The sequence below is a fragment of the Engystomops pustulosus genome, chromosome 3, assembly GCF_040894005.1.
Source record: "Engystomops pustulosus chromosome 3, aEngPut4.maternal, whole genome shotgun sequence".
Taxonomy (NCBI): Eukaryota; Metazoa; Chordata; class Amphibia; order Anura; family Leptodactylidae; genus Engystomops; species Engystomops pustulosus.
This window is the reverse complement of record NC_092413.1, coordinates 218118770-218135461: the sequence shown is the minus strand read 5'-3', so window position 1 is coordinate 218135461 and position 16692 is coordinate 218118770. Positions and strand designations below refer to the sequence as shown.

The 16692-nt window shown below is 44.4% G+C and overlaps 1 protein-coding gene across 3 annotated transcripts in view; it reads left to right on the top strand.

The window, feature by feature from the left end:
- Positions 1-16692, top strand: part of FZD3 (frizzled class receptor 3) — a 106338-nt gene that overhangs the window by 88041 nt on the left and 1605 nt on the right. For all 3 annotated transcript variants that reach the window (XM_072143838.1, XM_072143839.1, XM_072143837.1), the window contains one exon: positions 16459-16607. In XM_072143838.1, the coding sequence (XP_071999939.1) occupies positions 16459-16607 (149 nt within the window). The remainder of the gene's footprint in view (positions 1-16458; positions 16608-16692) is intronic.

The following is a 16692-nucleotide window of genomic DNA, read 5'->3' as shown; positions in this document are numbered from 1 at the left end:
TAAAAATAGAAAAAAATTGTATTTACACATGGAACCACCAAGGGATTATAGTGTGGGGAACCTGGGTAATGACCCCCTTTGGCCGGTCAACGGTAGGAAAACTGCTATCTGTATTGTAGCAGTACTATTTAGATACTGTGCGGCATTATATGGCGGTTTTATGTGAGCATAGTGCGGTATTTGGCTGTGTATGGTGCCATTATTTAGGCACCAGAATGTTTTAAGATTAAAAAAACTGGCAGACGGGTTGTCCAAGGGTCTCCAAAACCCCTTGGCATGTGGCTAGATCGACCACTGTACAGTCAACAGGTGAGACATTGTGTATGTGTGTGTATATACCGAATTTTTCGGACTATAAGGCGCACCGGAGAATAAGGCGCACCATCAATAAATGCCTGCAAAAACGTCTAGGTTCATATATAAGGTGCACTGGATTATAAGGCGCACCATCAATAAATGAACGTCTATATGAACTACTAGGTTCATATATAAGGCGCACCTGATTATAAGGATGAATGACCAGCAGGTGGCAGACCTGTGCACAGTTCAAGGCAGCTGTTGTCTGTAAGTAATATTCATATACAAGGCGCACTGGACTATAAGGCGCACCTGATTATAAGGATGAATGACCAGCAGGTGGCAGACCTGTGCACAGTACAAGGCAGCTGTTGTCTGTAAGTAATATTCATATATAAGGCGCACTGGACTATAAGGCGCACCTGATTATAAGGATGAATGACCAGCAGGTGGCAGACCTGTGCACAGTGCAAGGCAGCTGTTGTCTGTAAGTACGGTTCATATATAAGGCGCACTGGACTATAAGGCGCACCTTTGATTTCTGAGAAAATCAAAGGATTTTTTTGTGCGCCTTATAGTCCGAAAAATACGGTAGCTAGAACTTCTGGTACGTATAGGTCCAAATTTATTATTATGTCGAGCCACAGTTTGTCCTGATTTTTTACTTTCAAAATTTTTATTTGATTGTAATTTCCACATTGGCCTCTAGATGTCAGCACATCAGGTCACACTCTGGTGAAGCTTCTCGCTTTACAAGCTGCTGCAAAAATAGAGTTTACAGCAGTTAATTAGTAATTGGACCTGAAATGGTTTGCAAAATCCAAAAAAGATTTCTCCAGAACTTCTGTACTCGACCTTAGACACGACATAAGAGGGCGAGGAGGCGTTTTCGGCGCCAAAATTCTATCAATAGCTATACTTAGGCCATAAGTATGGGGACCGCCGCCTGTTTGGAGCACCTGTAAGAGGCCAGCGGGGATGAAGCAGGAGGTTTGTTTGATGTCTATAAGTAAATACCATTGATCTGATGGAGATTATAGATTAACCTGCAGGCCGTGAGGGTCAATTTCAAGGTGAGGGGGTCACTGCGGGGTTATCGGGCGGCTTTGAAGCACATACGTGCCTGCGTCATGTAAGGCGATATATCACATCTACAAAGCCCAGCCTATGATTATTGATATAGATGAAGTGCGCTGATGTATGCAATCTATTGTTTCCTGTTATCAGCCACTTCAAAGCGTAAAAAAGGCTCAATGTATGACAACACGTTGCTCTCTGTTATCAGCCGTTTTCTGTATCTCCACCACATGAGGCGTCTGGTGTCGTTGACATTTATGGGGTGTATATTACTACATATTTGTTATGATTTTTGGTTGTGGACTATTAATGAGCACAAGTTGTTGGACGGGTTCTGGCGTCTCCCTGTAAGGGGAATTATGGGATTAGGAGATTTATCGCTCTGTTCCGGACGGTGCAATAATCACATCCAGCACTTCCTGACGGGTGTTGTGTCCCGGATATTCTGCGCACTAATGATACTCAGCGCGGAACCCTGTATACATCACTAGTGCCAACTGATACCTGCGATTATAGTGTAGAATCAGGGGAGGACACTGTTATGGGGGCACTGTGGATGACACTGTTATGGGGGCACTGTGGATGACACTGTTATGGGAGCACTGTGGATGACACTGTTATGGGGGCACTGTGGATGACACTGTTATGGGGGCACTGTGGATGTCACTGTTATGGGGGCACTGTGGATGACACTGTTATGGGGGCACTGTGGATGACACTGTTATGGGGGCACTGTGGATGACACTGTTATGGGGGCACTGTGGGTGACACTGTTATGGGGGCACTGTGGGTGACACTGTTATGGGAGCACTGTGGATGACACTGTTATGGGGGCACTGTGGATGACACTGTTATGGGGGCACTGTGGATGACACTGTTATGGGGGCACTGTGGATGACACTGCTATGGGGGCACTGTGGGTGACACTGTTATGGGGGCACTGTGGGTGACACTGTTATGGGAGCACTGTGGATGACACTGTTATGGGGGCACTGTGGATGACACTGTTATGGGGGCACTGTGGATGACACTGTTATGGGGGCACTGTGGATGACACTGTTATGGGGGCACTGTGGGTGACACTGTTATGGGGGCACTGTGGGTGACACTTATGGGGGCACTGTGGATGACACTGTTATGGGAGCACTGTGGATGACACTGTTATGGGGGCACTGTGGATGACACTGTTATGGGGGCACTGGGGATGTCACTTTTATGGGGGCACTGGGGATGTCTCTGTTATGGGGGCACTGTGGATGACACTGTTATGGGGGCACTGTGGATGACACTGTTATGGGGGCACTGTGGATGTTATTGTTATGGGGGCACTGTGGATGACACTGTTATGGGGGCACTGTGGATGTTATTGTTACGGGGGCACTGTGGATGACACTGTTATGGGGGCACTGTGGATGTTATTGTTATGGGGGCACTGTGGATGACACTGTTATGGGGGCACTGTGGATGTTATTGTTATGGGGGCACTGTGGGTGACACTGTTATGGGGGCACTGTGGATGACACTGTTATGGGGGCACTGTGGATGACACTGTTATGGGGGCACTGTGGGTGACACTGTTATGGGAGCACTGTGGATGACACTGTTATGGGGGCACTGTGGATGACACTGTTATGGGGGCACTGTGGATGACACTGTTATGGGGGCACTGTGGGTGACACTGTTATGGGGGCACTGTGGGTGACACTGTTATGGGGGCACTGTGGGTGACACTTATGGGGGCACTGTGGATGACACTGTTATGGGAGCACTGTGGATGACACTGTTATGGGAGCACTGTGGGTGACACTGTTATGGGGGCACTGTGGATGACACTGTTATGGGGGCACTGTGGATGACACTGTTATGGGGGCACTGTGGATGTCACTGTTATGGGGGCACTGTGGGTGACACTGTTATGGGGGCACTGTGGGTGACACTGTTATGGGGGCACTGTGGATGACACTGTTATGGGGGCACTGTGGATGACACTGTTATGGGGGCACTGTGGATGACACTGTTATGGGGGCACTGGGGATGTCACTGTTATGGGGGCACTGGGGATGTCTGTGTTATGGGGGCACTGTGGATGACACTGTTATGGGGGCACTGTGGATGACACTGTTATGGGGGCACTGTGGATGTTATTGTTATGGGGGCACTGTGGATGACACTGTTATGGGGGCACTGTGGATGTTATTGTTATGGGGGCACTGTGGATGACACTGTTATGGGGGCACTGTGGATGTTATTGTTATGGGGGCACTGTGGATGACACTGTCATGGGGGCACTGTCGATGTTATTGTTATGGGGGCACTGTGGATGTCACTGTTATGGGGGCACTGTGGATGTCACTGTTATGGGGGCACTGTGGATGTCACTGTTATGGGGGCACTGTGGATGACACTGTTATGGGGGCACTGTGGATGTTACTGTTATGGGGGCACTGTGGATGTCACTGTTATGGGGGCTGTGGATGACACTGTTATGGGGGCACTGTGGATGACACTGTTATGGGGGCACTGTGGATGACATTGTTATGGGGACACTGTGGATGACACTGTTATGGGGGCACTGTGGATGTCACTGTTATGGAGCACTGTGGATGTCACTGTTATGGGGGCACTGTGGATGACACTGTTATGGGGGCACTGTGGATGACACTGTTATGGGGGCACTGTGGATGTCACTGTTATGGGGGCACTGTGGATGACACTGTTATGGGGGCACTGTGGATGTCACTGTTATGGGGGCACTGTGGATGTCACTGTTATGGGGGCACTGTGGGTGACACTGTTATGGGGGCACTGTGGGTGACACTGTTATGGGGGCACTGTGGATGACACTGTTATGGGGGCACTGTGGATGTCACTGTTATGGGGGCACTGTGGATGTCACTGTTATGGGGGCACTGTGGATGACACTGTTATGGGGGCACTGTGGGTGACACTGTTATGGGGGCACTGTGGATGTCACTGTTATGGGGGCACTGTGGATGACACTGTTATGGGGGCACTGTGGATGTCACTGTTATGGGGGCACTGTGGATGTCACTGTTATGGGGGCTGTGGATGACACTGTTATGGGGGCACTGTGGATGACACTGTTATGGGGGCACTGTGGATGACATTGTTATGGGGACACTGTGGATGACACTGTTATGGGGGCACTGTGGATGTCACTGTTATGGAGCACTGTGGATGTCACTGTTATGGGGGCACTGTGGATGACACTGTTATGGGGGCACTGTGGATGACACTGTTATGGGGGCACTGTGGATGACACTGTTATGGGGGCTGTGGATGACACTGTTATGGGGGCACTGTGGGTGACACTGTTATGGGGGCACTGTGGATGACACTGTTATGGGGGCACTGTGGATGTCACTGTTATGGGGGCACTGTGGATGACACTGTTATGGGGGCACTGTGGATGACACTGTTATGGGGGCACTGTGAATGTCACTGTTATGGGGGCACTGTGGATTTCACTGTTATGGGGGCTGTGGATGACACTGTTATGGGGGCACTGTGGATGACATTGTTATGGGGACACTGTGGATATCACTGTTATGGGGGCACTGTGGATGACACTGTTATGGGGGCACTGTGAATGTCACTGTTATGGGGGCACTGTGGATTTCACTGTTATGGGGGCTGTGGATGACACTGTTATGGGGGCACTGTGGATGACACTGTTATGGGGGCTCTGTGGATGACACTGTTATGGGGGCACTGTGGATGACACTGTTATGGGGGCACTGTGGATGTCACTGTTATGGGGGCACTGTGGATGTCACTGTTATGGGGGCTGTGGATGACACTGTTATGGGGGCACTGTGGATGTCACTGTTATGGGGGCACTGTGGATGACACTGTTATGGGGGCACTGTGGATGACACTGTTATGGGGGCACTGTGGATGACACTGTTATGGGGACACTGTGGATGACACTGTTATGGGGGCACTGTGGATGACACTGTTATGGGTCCCTGTGGATGTCACTGTTATGAGGGCACTGTGGATGACACTGTTATGGGGCACTGTGGATGACACTGTTATGGGGGCACTGTGGATGACACTGTTATGGGGGCACTGTGGATGTCACTGTTATGGGGGCACTGTGGATGTCACTGTTATGGGGGCACTGTGGATGACACTGTTATGGGGGCACTGTGGATGACACTGTTATGGGGGCACTGTGGATGTCACTGTTATGGGGGCTGTGGATGACATTGTTATGGGGGCTGTGGATGAAATTGTTATGGGGGCACTGTGGATGACACTGTTATGGGGGCACTGTGGATGTCACTGTTATGGGGGCACTGTGGATGTCACTGTTATGGGGGCACTGTGGATGACACTGTTATGGGGGCACTGTGGATGACACTGTTATGGGGGCACTGTGGATGACACTGTTATGGGGACACTGTGGATGACACTGTTATGGGGGCACTGTGGATGACACTGTTATGGGGGCACTGTTGATGTCACTGTAATGGGGGCACTGTGGATGTCACTGTTATGGGGACTCTGTGGATGACACTGTTATTGGGGCCCTGTGGATGACACTGTTATGAGGGCACTGTGGATGTCACTGTTATGGGGGCACTGTGGATGTCACTGTTATGGAGCACTGTGGATGACACTGTTATGGGGGCACTGTGGATGACACTGTTATGGGGGCACTGTGGATGACACTGTTATGGGAGCACTGTGGATGACACTGTTATGGGAGCACTGTGGATGACACTGTTGTGGGAGCACTGTGGATGACACTGTTATGGGGCACTGTGGCTATTAGTGTTATGGGGGCACTGTGGATGACACTGTTATGGGGGCACTGTGGATGTCACTGTTATGGGGGCACTGTGGATGACACTGTTATGGGGGCACTGTGGATGTCACTGTTATGGGGGCACTGTGGATGACACTGTTATGGGGGCACTGTGGATGACACTGTTATGGGGGCACTGTGGATGACACTGTTATGGGGGCACTGTTGATGTCACTGTAATGGGGGCACTGTGGATGTCACTGTTATGGGGACTCTGTGGATGACACTGTTATGGGGCACTGTGGCTATTAGTGTTATGGGGGCACTGTGGATGACACTGTTATGGGGGCACTGTGGATGTCACTGTTATGGGGGCACTGTGGATGACACTGTTATGGGGGCACTGTGGATGTCACTGTTATGGGGGCACTGTGGATGACACTGTTATGGGGGCACTGTGGATGACACTGTTATGGGGGCACTGTGGATGTCACTGTTATGGGGGCACTGTGGATGACACTGTTATGGGGGCACTGTGGATGACACTGGATGACTATTTAGGGGCACTGTGGCTATTAGTGTTGTGGGGTATATACTGTACATGTGGGGGAGAGGTTCTCCATTGTCTTCCTGCAGGAGACCCTACAGATTTTTCCCATTGTTATTATTTGTTCTCTTTGTTGCTTGTTTTCTATGTTCTCGGCCGGATTCGTTGTGTATTTGCGGTGATTAGACAAATCCTGTGGAAACAGGAGATCATTAAAGTGACAACACCCCGTTACAGTGACCCCGTCCTCCCTGTCAGCACCCTACACCGGGCTCTCAATGGTTAACCCCTTGCTGGTGGCTGCCGGGTGTCATGTATATACTACACCCTGGATACACGGGACCAGCTGCTGTGAAACCCAATCCCACAATCCATTGTCCCTTGTACTAACCCTTTGTTTGCTGTGGGGTATCCTGGCAGGACCATCATGCATTGGGGCACGATAAGCAGTGCACACCTAAGGTCTATCATCCCTGCTATATCTGTGTGGGGGGGAAGGGGGGATTACATGACCCTCTCGTACTGATCATAGAACTGCTGAGTTTCTGGAACAGTGTGCAAGGCTGTATACTCTCATGTAAATTGTATACATTCACCCGCGCGCGGTGAAGGCGTCTGTCACACTAATCACCGGCGGTCATAAACCAGCGCTTCCTTCATCTAAATATCACGTCTGGATAACCAAAACAACGCAGGTTCCAAAAATAGCCAAAAATTTTTCCTACATCCTGGATATCAAGTATAGGATTGTGGGCGCAAATTCTGGAACCTTCAGGACCACAGTGACATCAGATGCTAAAGGCAAAACCCTAAACCACATCCAGCACTTTAATAGGTGCCGCTTCACCGATTCTGACGCAGTTGGATTTTTTTCCCTAGGCCGCACCGTTCCAGAGATATCAGTGTTAATAGTTTTATCACCCAATTTGTCAGGTAGGAGGGTATAGGCAGCGCGGAACCACCCAACTGACAGTATAGAGGCTTATTAGCATATTGGGTAGCAAAACTTCCAGCACTGATTGCTCGGGAACGCTGGGGGCTAGAGAAAAAATTCCAACTTTGCCGGAATCAGTGGAGCGGAGGCTACGAAAGCATGAAAAGAGCTGGAGGGAGTCAAAGGGTGACAGGTGGCACCTATTTTTCATTTTGGGGTGATTCAGTAACAAGTCATGAGCAGGTGCTGATCCCAGCCCACAGGTTCTCTCCCAACTTTGTCAATATCCCGTATCATTTCACTACAACACTAATCCCTTCTGCCTGTGTCAGTCTTCACTGAAGTTCTTGCATTATATTCGCGACCCCTTAGAGTAGCGTTATAGGTGTCTCCCTGATGCCTGAAACATCATGACGGGAGGTGACAAGTCCCATCTGGGTTATTAATGTAAGTGGCCATTAGTCCCCTGAACATCTGCACCCAGTAGCCAATAATTGCAGCTCCTATTCGCTAGATTTACTGCGGCCTTGTCCATAGTCTCCATACAGCAGATGTTTGAGGCTCTGCAGTGATGGAGGGGGCGAGGGGCAATTATACCAAATGCTTCCATGACAACAGTATTAAGACCCTACGTTATATTACGCTCTGTCCCTTTAACTCCCCAAACCATCCGAAATCTACAAGTATAAACACATGACCTGACACGACCGCAGGAGGCTTCATGATCATGAATTATTCAGGTTATGCCTTTAAAGAAAACTCCCCATGAGGAATCAGAAAATTCTTGACACTTCTGATAAAATGTTTTTATTGAAAACCACCACTAGTAGCAAAACTGCCCCCCCCCCTCCTCTGGAAATGTATGTCATTTTTGCAATGGTTATTCAGGGAAGCATCGACCATGTGACTCTCTTAAACTAGGAGATTCTAAAAATCCCTCTCTTTCAGACAGTTAACTAAATAGTGCGCCATCGTGCAACTTTTACATGTCAGCAGCTTGAAATTATTATTCCGATTCATCCCATTTCATACGTTTGCTTGTGCACAGATGAGCGTCATGTCATGTCTCCTATAATTTTTCTAATTTCTAAACTATAGACATAGGAAAACGATGTGCTGTTGTGTCAAAGTTATCAGCAGGTGGACCTATTGAGAGATAACCTGCAGGATCTGCCATGGCAGCTATAGCAATACTTCAGAGGGGACTTTGAGAAAATGTCAGAACACACATGTAGTACAGTTAAAAAGAAACCCTCTACATTTATAGAATCATCCAGAACTACAGCCGTCATGCAACTTTTACTTTCATGCAAATGTCTGCAACGCAAGACCGGTACATTCCATGCAACTTTGATCATCTCGAGGTTGTATGGCTAGATTTAGGTTCTGTTCTGGTGGGATTCCATAATCAAATTCTTCTTACACCATTGAGAAAGGCTCACAACAAATCTCCAGTTGTCTGCAATACAGTATATTTATCTTGACCACAACCGTCATGCGACTTGTTCACTAAATGTTGCAACTTTGATCCACCAAAGTGATGACTAGATTTCTATGATTTTCTGCTGGGATCTCACTGTAAAAAGTATGCAATTGTCTGCAACAAAAAAGCGGTACATTTGGGGCCGATATCACGGATGACAACCATCATGCTACTTTTACAGTTTATAAAACATCATAACGTGATAATAAGCAATATGAAATGAATAAAATTAGGTTGCTGGGCTGTCGCAGTCTAGGTCTTCTTCTACCCTTGGCTTAATTTCTTGACAAAACGTCACAATAAATCTGCTGTTAAGTAGATCCTCATTAAAGTATATTTGCAGGTTATTAAGAACCACCACCATCATGCAACTTTTACATTATAAAGTGATAATAAACAATATGATATGACTAGAATAAGGTTGTCTTTCTGCTGGGCTGTCACAGTCTAGGTCGTCTTCTACCCTTGGCTTAATTTATTGACAAAATATCGCAACTTATCAAGAACCCCAACCATCATGCAACTTTTACACTTCACAAAACATTAAAAATGCAACTTATATCCCACCAAGGTGATAACTAGACTTGTCCTATTCAGCTTGGATCTCACAATCCAGATCTTTTTCTACTCCTGACATAATTCTCTTAACACATGATCAACACGAATAAGATAATGACTGCAGCACAAGTGTAGTATATTTGCAAAACGTATACAGGACCTTCACCTTCATGCAACTTGGATCTAACCAAGCTGGATTTAGGTTATGTTCTGCTGGGATTTGTATTTTTTTCCCCCTTGAAAAAAAAGTATGTAACTGTCTGCAGAACAAGAGGCGTACATTTGGAGAGGATATCCTGAATGGACAACCGTTGTGCAACTTTTACAGTTCACAAAACATGATGTGATCTTGATTAGATCCAAGTTACATAAGGTCATGTTCACCAGCGATCTCACTGTCTTCTTCATCACAAGACGTTGACTTCAACCCAAGAGCGATGCACTTTACAAAATTTATCCATGATCACAACCTCCATGCGACTTTTACAAGTTCACTGAAATTTCCATAAAAGTTAGATGACACCACAGTGACATGAGGAGATGGAGGTCATTACTGGTGGGATCTCTACCCCTGACCTACTTCTCTGGATATAGAGCTGCATTGTGCTCTGAGATGCGGTGCGTTATATAGGGCCGGACATGTATATAGCCCCAGAGCTGGAGCTTTCTTGGGTAGATTGGAGGTCATTGAGAAACCTGAATTTCCAGTTTTGAGAAGCAGTTTTGACTGTAGATGCCTCTTTCCCTGCAACCTGATCCTCGGGTCTGGCTTTCAGGCGCAGGTTTTATCTGCACAACTTGAGACTATCGCCCCGCTCTCTCCCGAGGTGGCTCCGCAAAGTTTCGGAGAGCAGCCCACATAATGGAACTACTGGCAGAACCTTAAATTGAAGACTTTCCTGGGGTGTTTGGTTTCGGCCTGATAAGATTCAGCACTTCTTCTGCATCTGACCAAGGATGGAGCTTGGCTCCTCAACAATGGGGCTTCTTTATTGCCAGTCTCCTGCTAAAAGCCTAGTTCACAGCCAGGTCACTCTGATTGATTGCGCAAATCTACAGGAATCCCTCCATTCATTACCACAAAGACCGGATTGACCAATTTTACATGGGTGGAACGTGAGACTTTTTTGTAAATTTTTTTTTTTGTTGTAGTACCTATTGTGGCCTGAATGCAGGGTGGCGCTGTTTCATCCCTTAGAAAACTAGATAACACACAGCACCACACTGGTCCACAGGTTGTATCCAGTGTTGCAGTTCTGATCTGAACTGAGCTGCAATACCACACATAAACAGGAGACAGATGTGGCGCCGTTTGTTAAAGAATAGTAACTATTATTTTGTATCATACCAGTAGTTAAAAAAAAAAAAAAAATGAATGGCGAATTGATGAGCTGTGATCTAACCAACAGTAAGTGCTCAATTTCCCTGCAGCGCCTCCACAGGAGAAATGAAGTACTACACGTTGTCCATTCATTTCAATAGGTTGTTTGGGCAATGCAGGACAGGACAGGTCCTCCACAGAGAGAGAGAGAGAGACCCTCTTTGTAAAAGGGGAAGACACTCAAAATTTTGGAAGATATGTTCCCAAAATCGGAAGAACACCTTCCCATCCGCCTTTTTTAGGATTTTCTCGTTTGGAGTGAGTTTGCAGCAGCTGTAAAGTGTGACTGTGACACTTCATATTCCAGCCACTTATTATGGGACTTGTAGGCCACCCCTGAGAGCTGCAGGACACATAGGGCCGTACCCCAAGTCCCCAGATCCCCCCCATGTGGGTGTCTATACTTTGACGCTCCCAGAGTTTCCCTACAGTAAGATGATAATGAATGAATTTTCGGCGGCACAAGTTCCTGCTTGTTACCCTCTTAGTGGTTGATGGTGTTTGCCAGGGGATGTGTTGTATTCCTGACCTCACCTGTTTACTTTTGGGATTTACGTCTCTCATTTAAAGGGCCGCACACCCTATTCTTGTCATCTCTATCATAGGGCGCCAGTCATACGACAATGTGATAAATATGGCACCAGGACCCCATCCTGGGGGAGCACCATGCATATACTGCTCCCTATATACAGAGCAGGTAACTGATATACAGGGCGGAGGTTCATTATCCGGACTATGTGCGAGCCCCAGATCCTGGAAGGGATAGCGGGCACCCGGATCAGATTGCACATTATAGTCACAGGCCGCTGCTGGCAAGAGCTGCACCAGCGCCATTCTTACTGCTACACAAAGGACCATAGCGTGCAAAGATCTCCGCAGCTCGGCTAATTAGCAAATGTCTGTTTACAGTCTTATCCTCCTCTGCCAGGAAGTGCACAATACATTGTCCTGGCAAAGAGGCTGGCGGTGCCCATAATCCTCCAGATACAGAGTATCAGACGTAATGCCCGGCTTGTCTCAGGAATCCCGTCACAGGGAATGGAATTTAAAGAGGCAGCGACTGTGAGATACAGATTAATGTGGTTTTACTCCACACAATAACTACTATAATACTGCCCCCTATGTACAGGAATATAACTACTATAATACTGCCCCCTATGTACAGGAATATAACTACTATAATACTGTGCCCTATGTACAGGAATATAATTACTATAATACTGCTCCCTATGTACAGGAATATAACTACTATAATACTGCCCCCTATGTACAAGAATATAACTACTATAATACTGCCCCCTATGTACAAGAATATAACTACTATAATACTGCCCCCTATGTACAAGAATATAAATACTATAACACTACCCCCTATGTACAAGAATATAACTACTATAATACTGCGCCCTATGTACAGGAATATAACTACTATAATACTGCCCCCTATGTACAGGAATATAACTACTATAATACTGCCCCCTATGTACAAGAATATAACTACTATAATACTGCCCCCTATGTACAAGAATATAACTACTATAATACTGCCCCCTATGTACAAGAATATAAATACTATAACACTACCCCCTATGTACAAGAATATAACTACTATAATACTGCCCTCTATGTACAGGAATATAACTACTATAATACTGCCCCCTATGTACAGGAATATAACTACTATAATACTGCCCCCTATGTACAAGAATATAACTACTATAGTACTGCCTCCTATGTACAGGAATATAACTACTATAATACTGCCCCCTATGTACAAGAATATAACTACTATAATACTGCCCCCTATGTACAGGAATATAACTACTATAATACTGCCCCCTATGTACAAGACTATAACTACTATAATACTGCCCCCTATGTACAGGAATATAACTACTATAATACTGCTCCCTATGTACAGGAATATAACTACTATAATACTGCCCCCTATGTACAAGAATATAACTACTATAATACTGCCCCCTATGTACAGGAATATAACTACTATAATACTGCCCCCTATGTACAAGACTATAACTACTATAATACTGCCCCCTATGTACAGGAATATAACTACTATAATACTGCTCCCTATGTACAGGAATATAACTACTATAATACTGCCCCCTATGTACAAGAATATAACTACTATAATACTGCCCCCCATGTACAAGAATATAACTACTATAATACTGCCCCCCATGTACAAGAATATAACTACTATAATACTGCCCCCTATGTACAGGAATTTAACTACTATAATACTGCCCCCTATGTACAAGAATATAACTACTATAATACTGCCCCCTATGTACAGGGATATAACTACTATAATACTGCCCCCTATGTACAGGAATATAACTACTATAATACTGCCCCCTATGTACAGGGATATAACTACTATAATACTGCCCCCTATGTACAGGAATATAACTACTATAATACTGCCCCCTATGTACAAGAGTATAACTACTATAATACTGCCCCTATGTACAAGAATATAACTACTATAATACTGCCCCCTATGTACAAGAATATAACTACTATAATACTGCCCACTATGTACAGGAATATAACTACTATAATACTGCGCCCTATGTACAAGAATATAACTACTATAATACTGCCCCCTATGTACAAGACTATAACTACTATAATTCTGCCCCCTATGTACAAGAATATAACTACTATAATACTGCCCCCTATGTACAGGAATATAACTACTATAATACTGCCCCCTATGTACAAGAATATAACTACTATAATACTGCCCCCTATGTACAGGAATATTACTACTATAATACTGCCCCTATGTACAAGAATATAACTGCTATAATACTGCCCCTATGTACAAGAATATAACTACTATAATACTGCCCCCTATGTACAAGAATATAACTACTATAATACTGCCCCCTATGTACAAGAATATAACTACTATAATACTGCCCCCTATGTACAAGAATATAACTACTATAATACTGCCCCCTATGTACAAGAATATAACTACTATAATACTGCCCCCTATGTACAGGAATATAACTACTATAATAATGCCCCTATGTACAGGAATATAACTACTATAATACTGCTCCCTATGTACAGGAATATAACTACTATAATACTGCTCCCTATGTATAGGAATATAACTACTATAATACTGCCCCCTATGTACAAGAATATAACTACTATAATACTGCCCCCTATGTACAAGAATATAACTACTATAATACTGCCCCCTATGTACAAGAATATAACTACTATAATACTGCCCCCTATGTACAGGAATATAACTACTATAATACTGCCCCCTATGTACAGGAATATAACTACTATAATACTGCCCCTATGTACAAGAATATAACTACTATAACACTGCCCCCTATGTACAGGAATATAACTACTATAATACTGCCCCCTATGTACAAGAATATAACTACTATAATACTGCCCCCTATGTACAAGAATATAACTACTATAATACTGCCCCCTCTGTACAAGAATATAACTACTATAATACTGCCCCCTATGTACAAGAATATAACTACTATAATACTGCCCCCTATGTACAAGAATATAACTACTATAATACTGCCCCCTATGTACAAGAATATAACTACTATAATACTGCACCCTATGTACAGGAATATAACTACTATAATACTGCTCCCTATGTACAGGAATATAACTACTATAATACTGCCCCTATGTACAGGAATATAACTACTATAATACTGCCCCCTATGTACAAGAATATAACTACTATAATACTGCCCCCTATGTACAGGAATATAACTACTATAATACTGCCCCCTATGTACAAGAATATAACTACTATAATACTGCCCCCTATGTACAGGAATATAACTACTATAATACTGCCCCCTATGTACAAGAATATAACTACTATAATACTGCCCCCTATGTACAGGAATATAACTACTATAATACTGCCCCCTATGTACAGGAATATAACTACTATAATACTACCCCCTATGTACAAGAATATAACTACTATAATACTACCCCCTATGTACAAGAATATAACTACTATAATACTGCCCCCTATGTACAAGAATATAACTACTATAATACTGCCCCCTATGTACAAGAATATAACTACTATAATACTGCCCCCTATGTACAAGAATATAACTACTATAATACTGCCCCCTATGTACAGGAATATAACTACTATAATACTGCTCTCTATGTACAGGAATATAACTACTATAATACTGCTCTCTATGTACTGCTGCTACATAAATATGTGGGTATTATCAGAGACTTCAGTTCAGTACATTATGATGTCAGAGGTTATAGGTCATGCTGTTAGTGGTCTCTGCGGTATAATAGTTAGACACAACACTTGTTCTCTATAAGCCCTGGACAGCTGTATACACTTTCCTACATGGACTGATAGATTATGAGAGGAGATGTAAGTGACATCCAAGATGCTTGGGATATGGCAGGAAGTGCACAGTTTACACATACAGGGTTACAAATAGGATTAGTTATTTAGGTTTGTTCTTAAGTTGAATTTGTATGTAAGTCAGAACTGGTTTATTTTATAATTGTAAATCCAGACAAAAATTTTTCTATCCCAGTGACAATGAAATTTTCAAAAATTTGTGTGTCATGGGAACAAGGATTATCAATAAAACTTTATTACAGACACCTTACAGCTGATCCCTGCAGCCTGGGACTAAAGTAACATCCAGAGAGGTCACAGGGGGCAGTGGGGGCCGTCTTTAATTAGGGGTCGTCTGTAAGTCAGGTGTCCTTAAGTCAGGGACCGCCTGTATATCAAAATTTGTATTACTTGTCATAAAAGGAGACTTTTTTTATAGGGTGCAGAGTTCAGGAGTATGTTTTGTTTTTTGTTTTGTTTGGATTTTATTTTAAATAAGTTTTTAGAAATGTTTTTTTTAGTTCCATCACTTCTGAAATGTAGACTGGACTTGATAGATCTAACATATTCATTTGTCCCCACCTATATGTAACTATATATAAACCTGGTAATAATAGTATTGACCAGTAGAGGTCAGCATAAGAGATTTCACAACATCTGTAAAGACAACCATCTCATTTTACGGCTTGCTGTAAAGATCACTGTACAATGAGATTATGAGTGTTTTGTAGCAGGATGCCCATTACAGGACATGTATGTAGTATCGATGGGGGTCTATGATGGTCCGAGTGCAAGGGCTTGTCCCAAGCTTGAATGTCATCTCCTTTCCAATGGATGGGAGATAATTGATGGGTGATCCATCCCTGTTTGGGCCCCTGTTGACCAGTTAGTTATCCTCTATCCCGTGGATCAAATTTAGCAAAATCCCTTTAAGAAGCGTAATAAATGTATCTGATAACTCGTCTCACCCAGCCATACTTTCTATGTATTTTCTAGGTGACCAAGACGAGCCGTCCCGACCTGATTCTCTTCCTCATGAAGTATCTGATGGCCCTCGTGGTGGGCATACCATCCGTCTTTTGGGTGGGAAGCAAAAAAACCTGCTTCGAGTGGGCCAGCTTCTTCCATGGCCGAAAGAAAAAAGAGTGAGTATCAATATGAATTGAGTAGAACCTCATCTAACATCTCAAGGGTTGAGGTTCTTTGAGATTTAAGGATCATATCTATGAG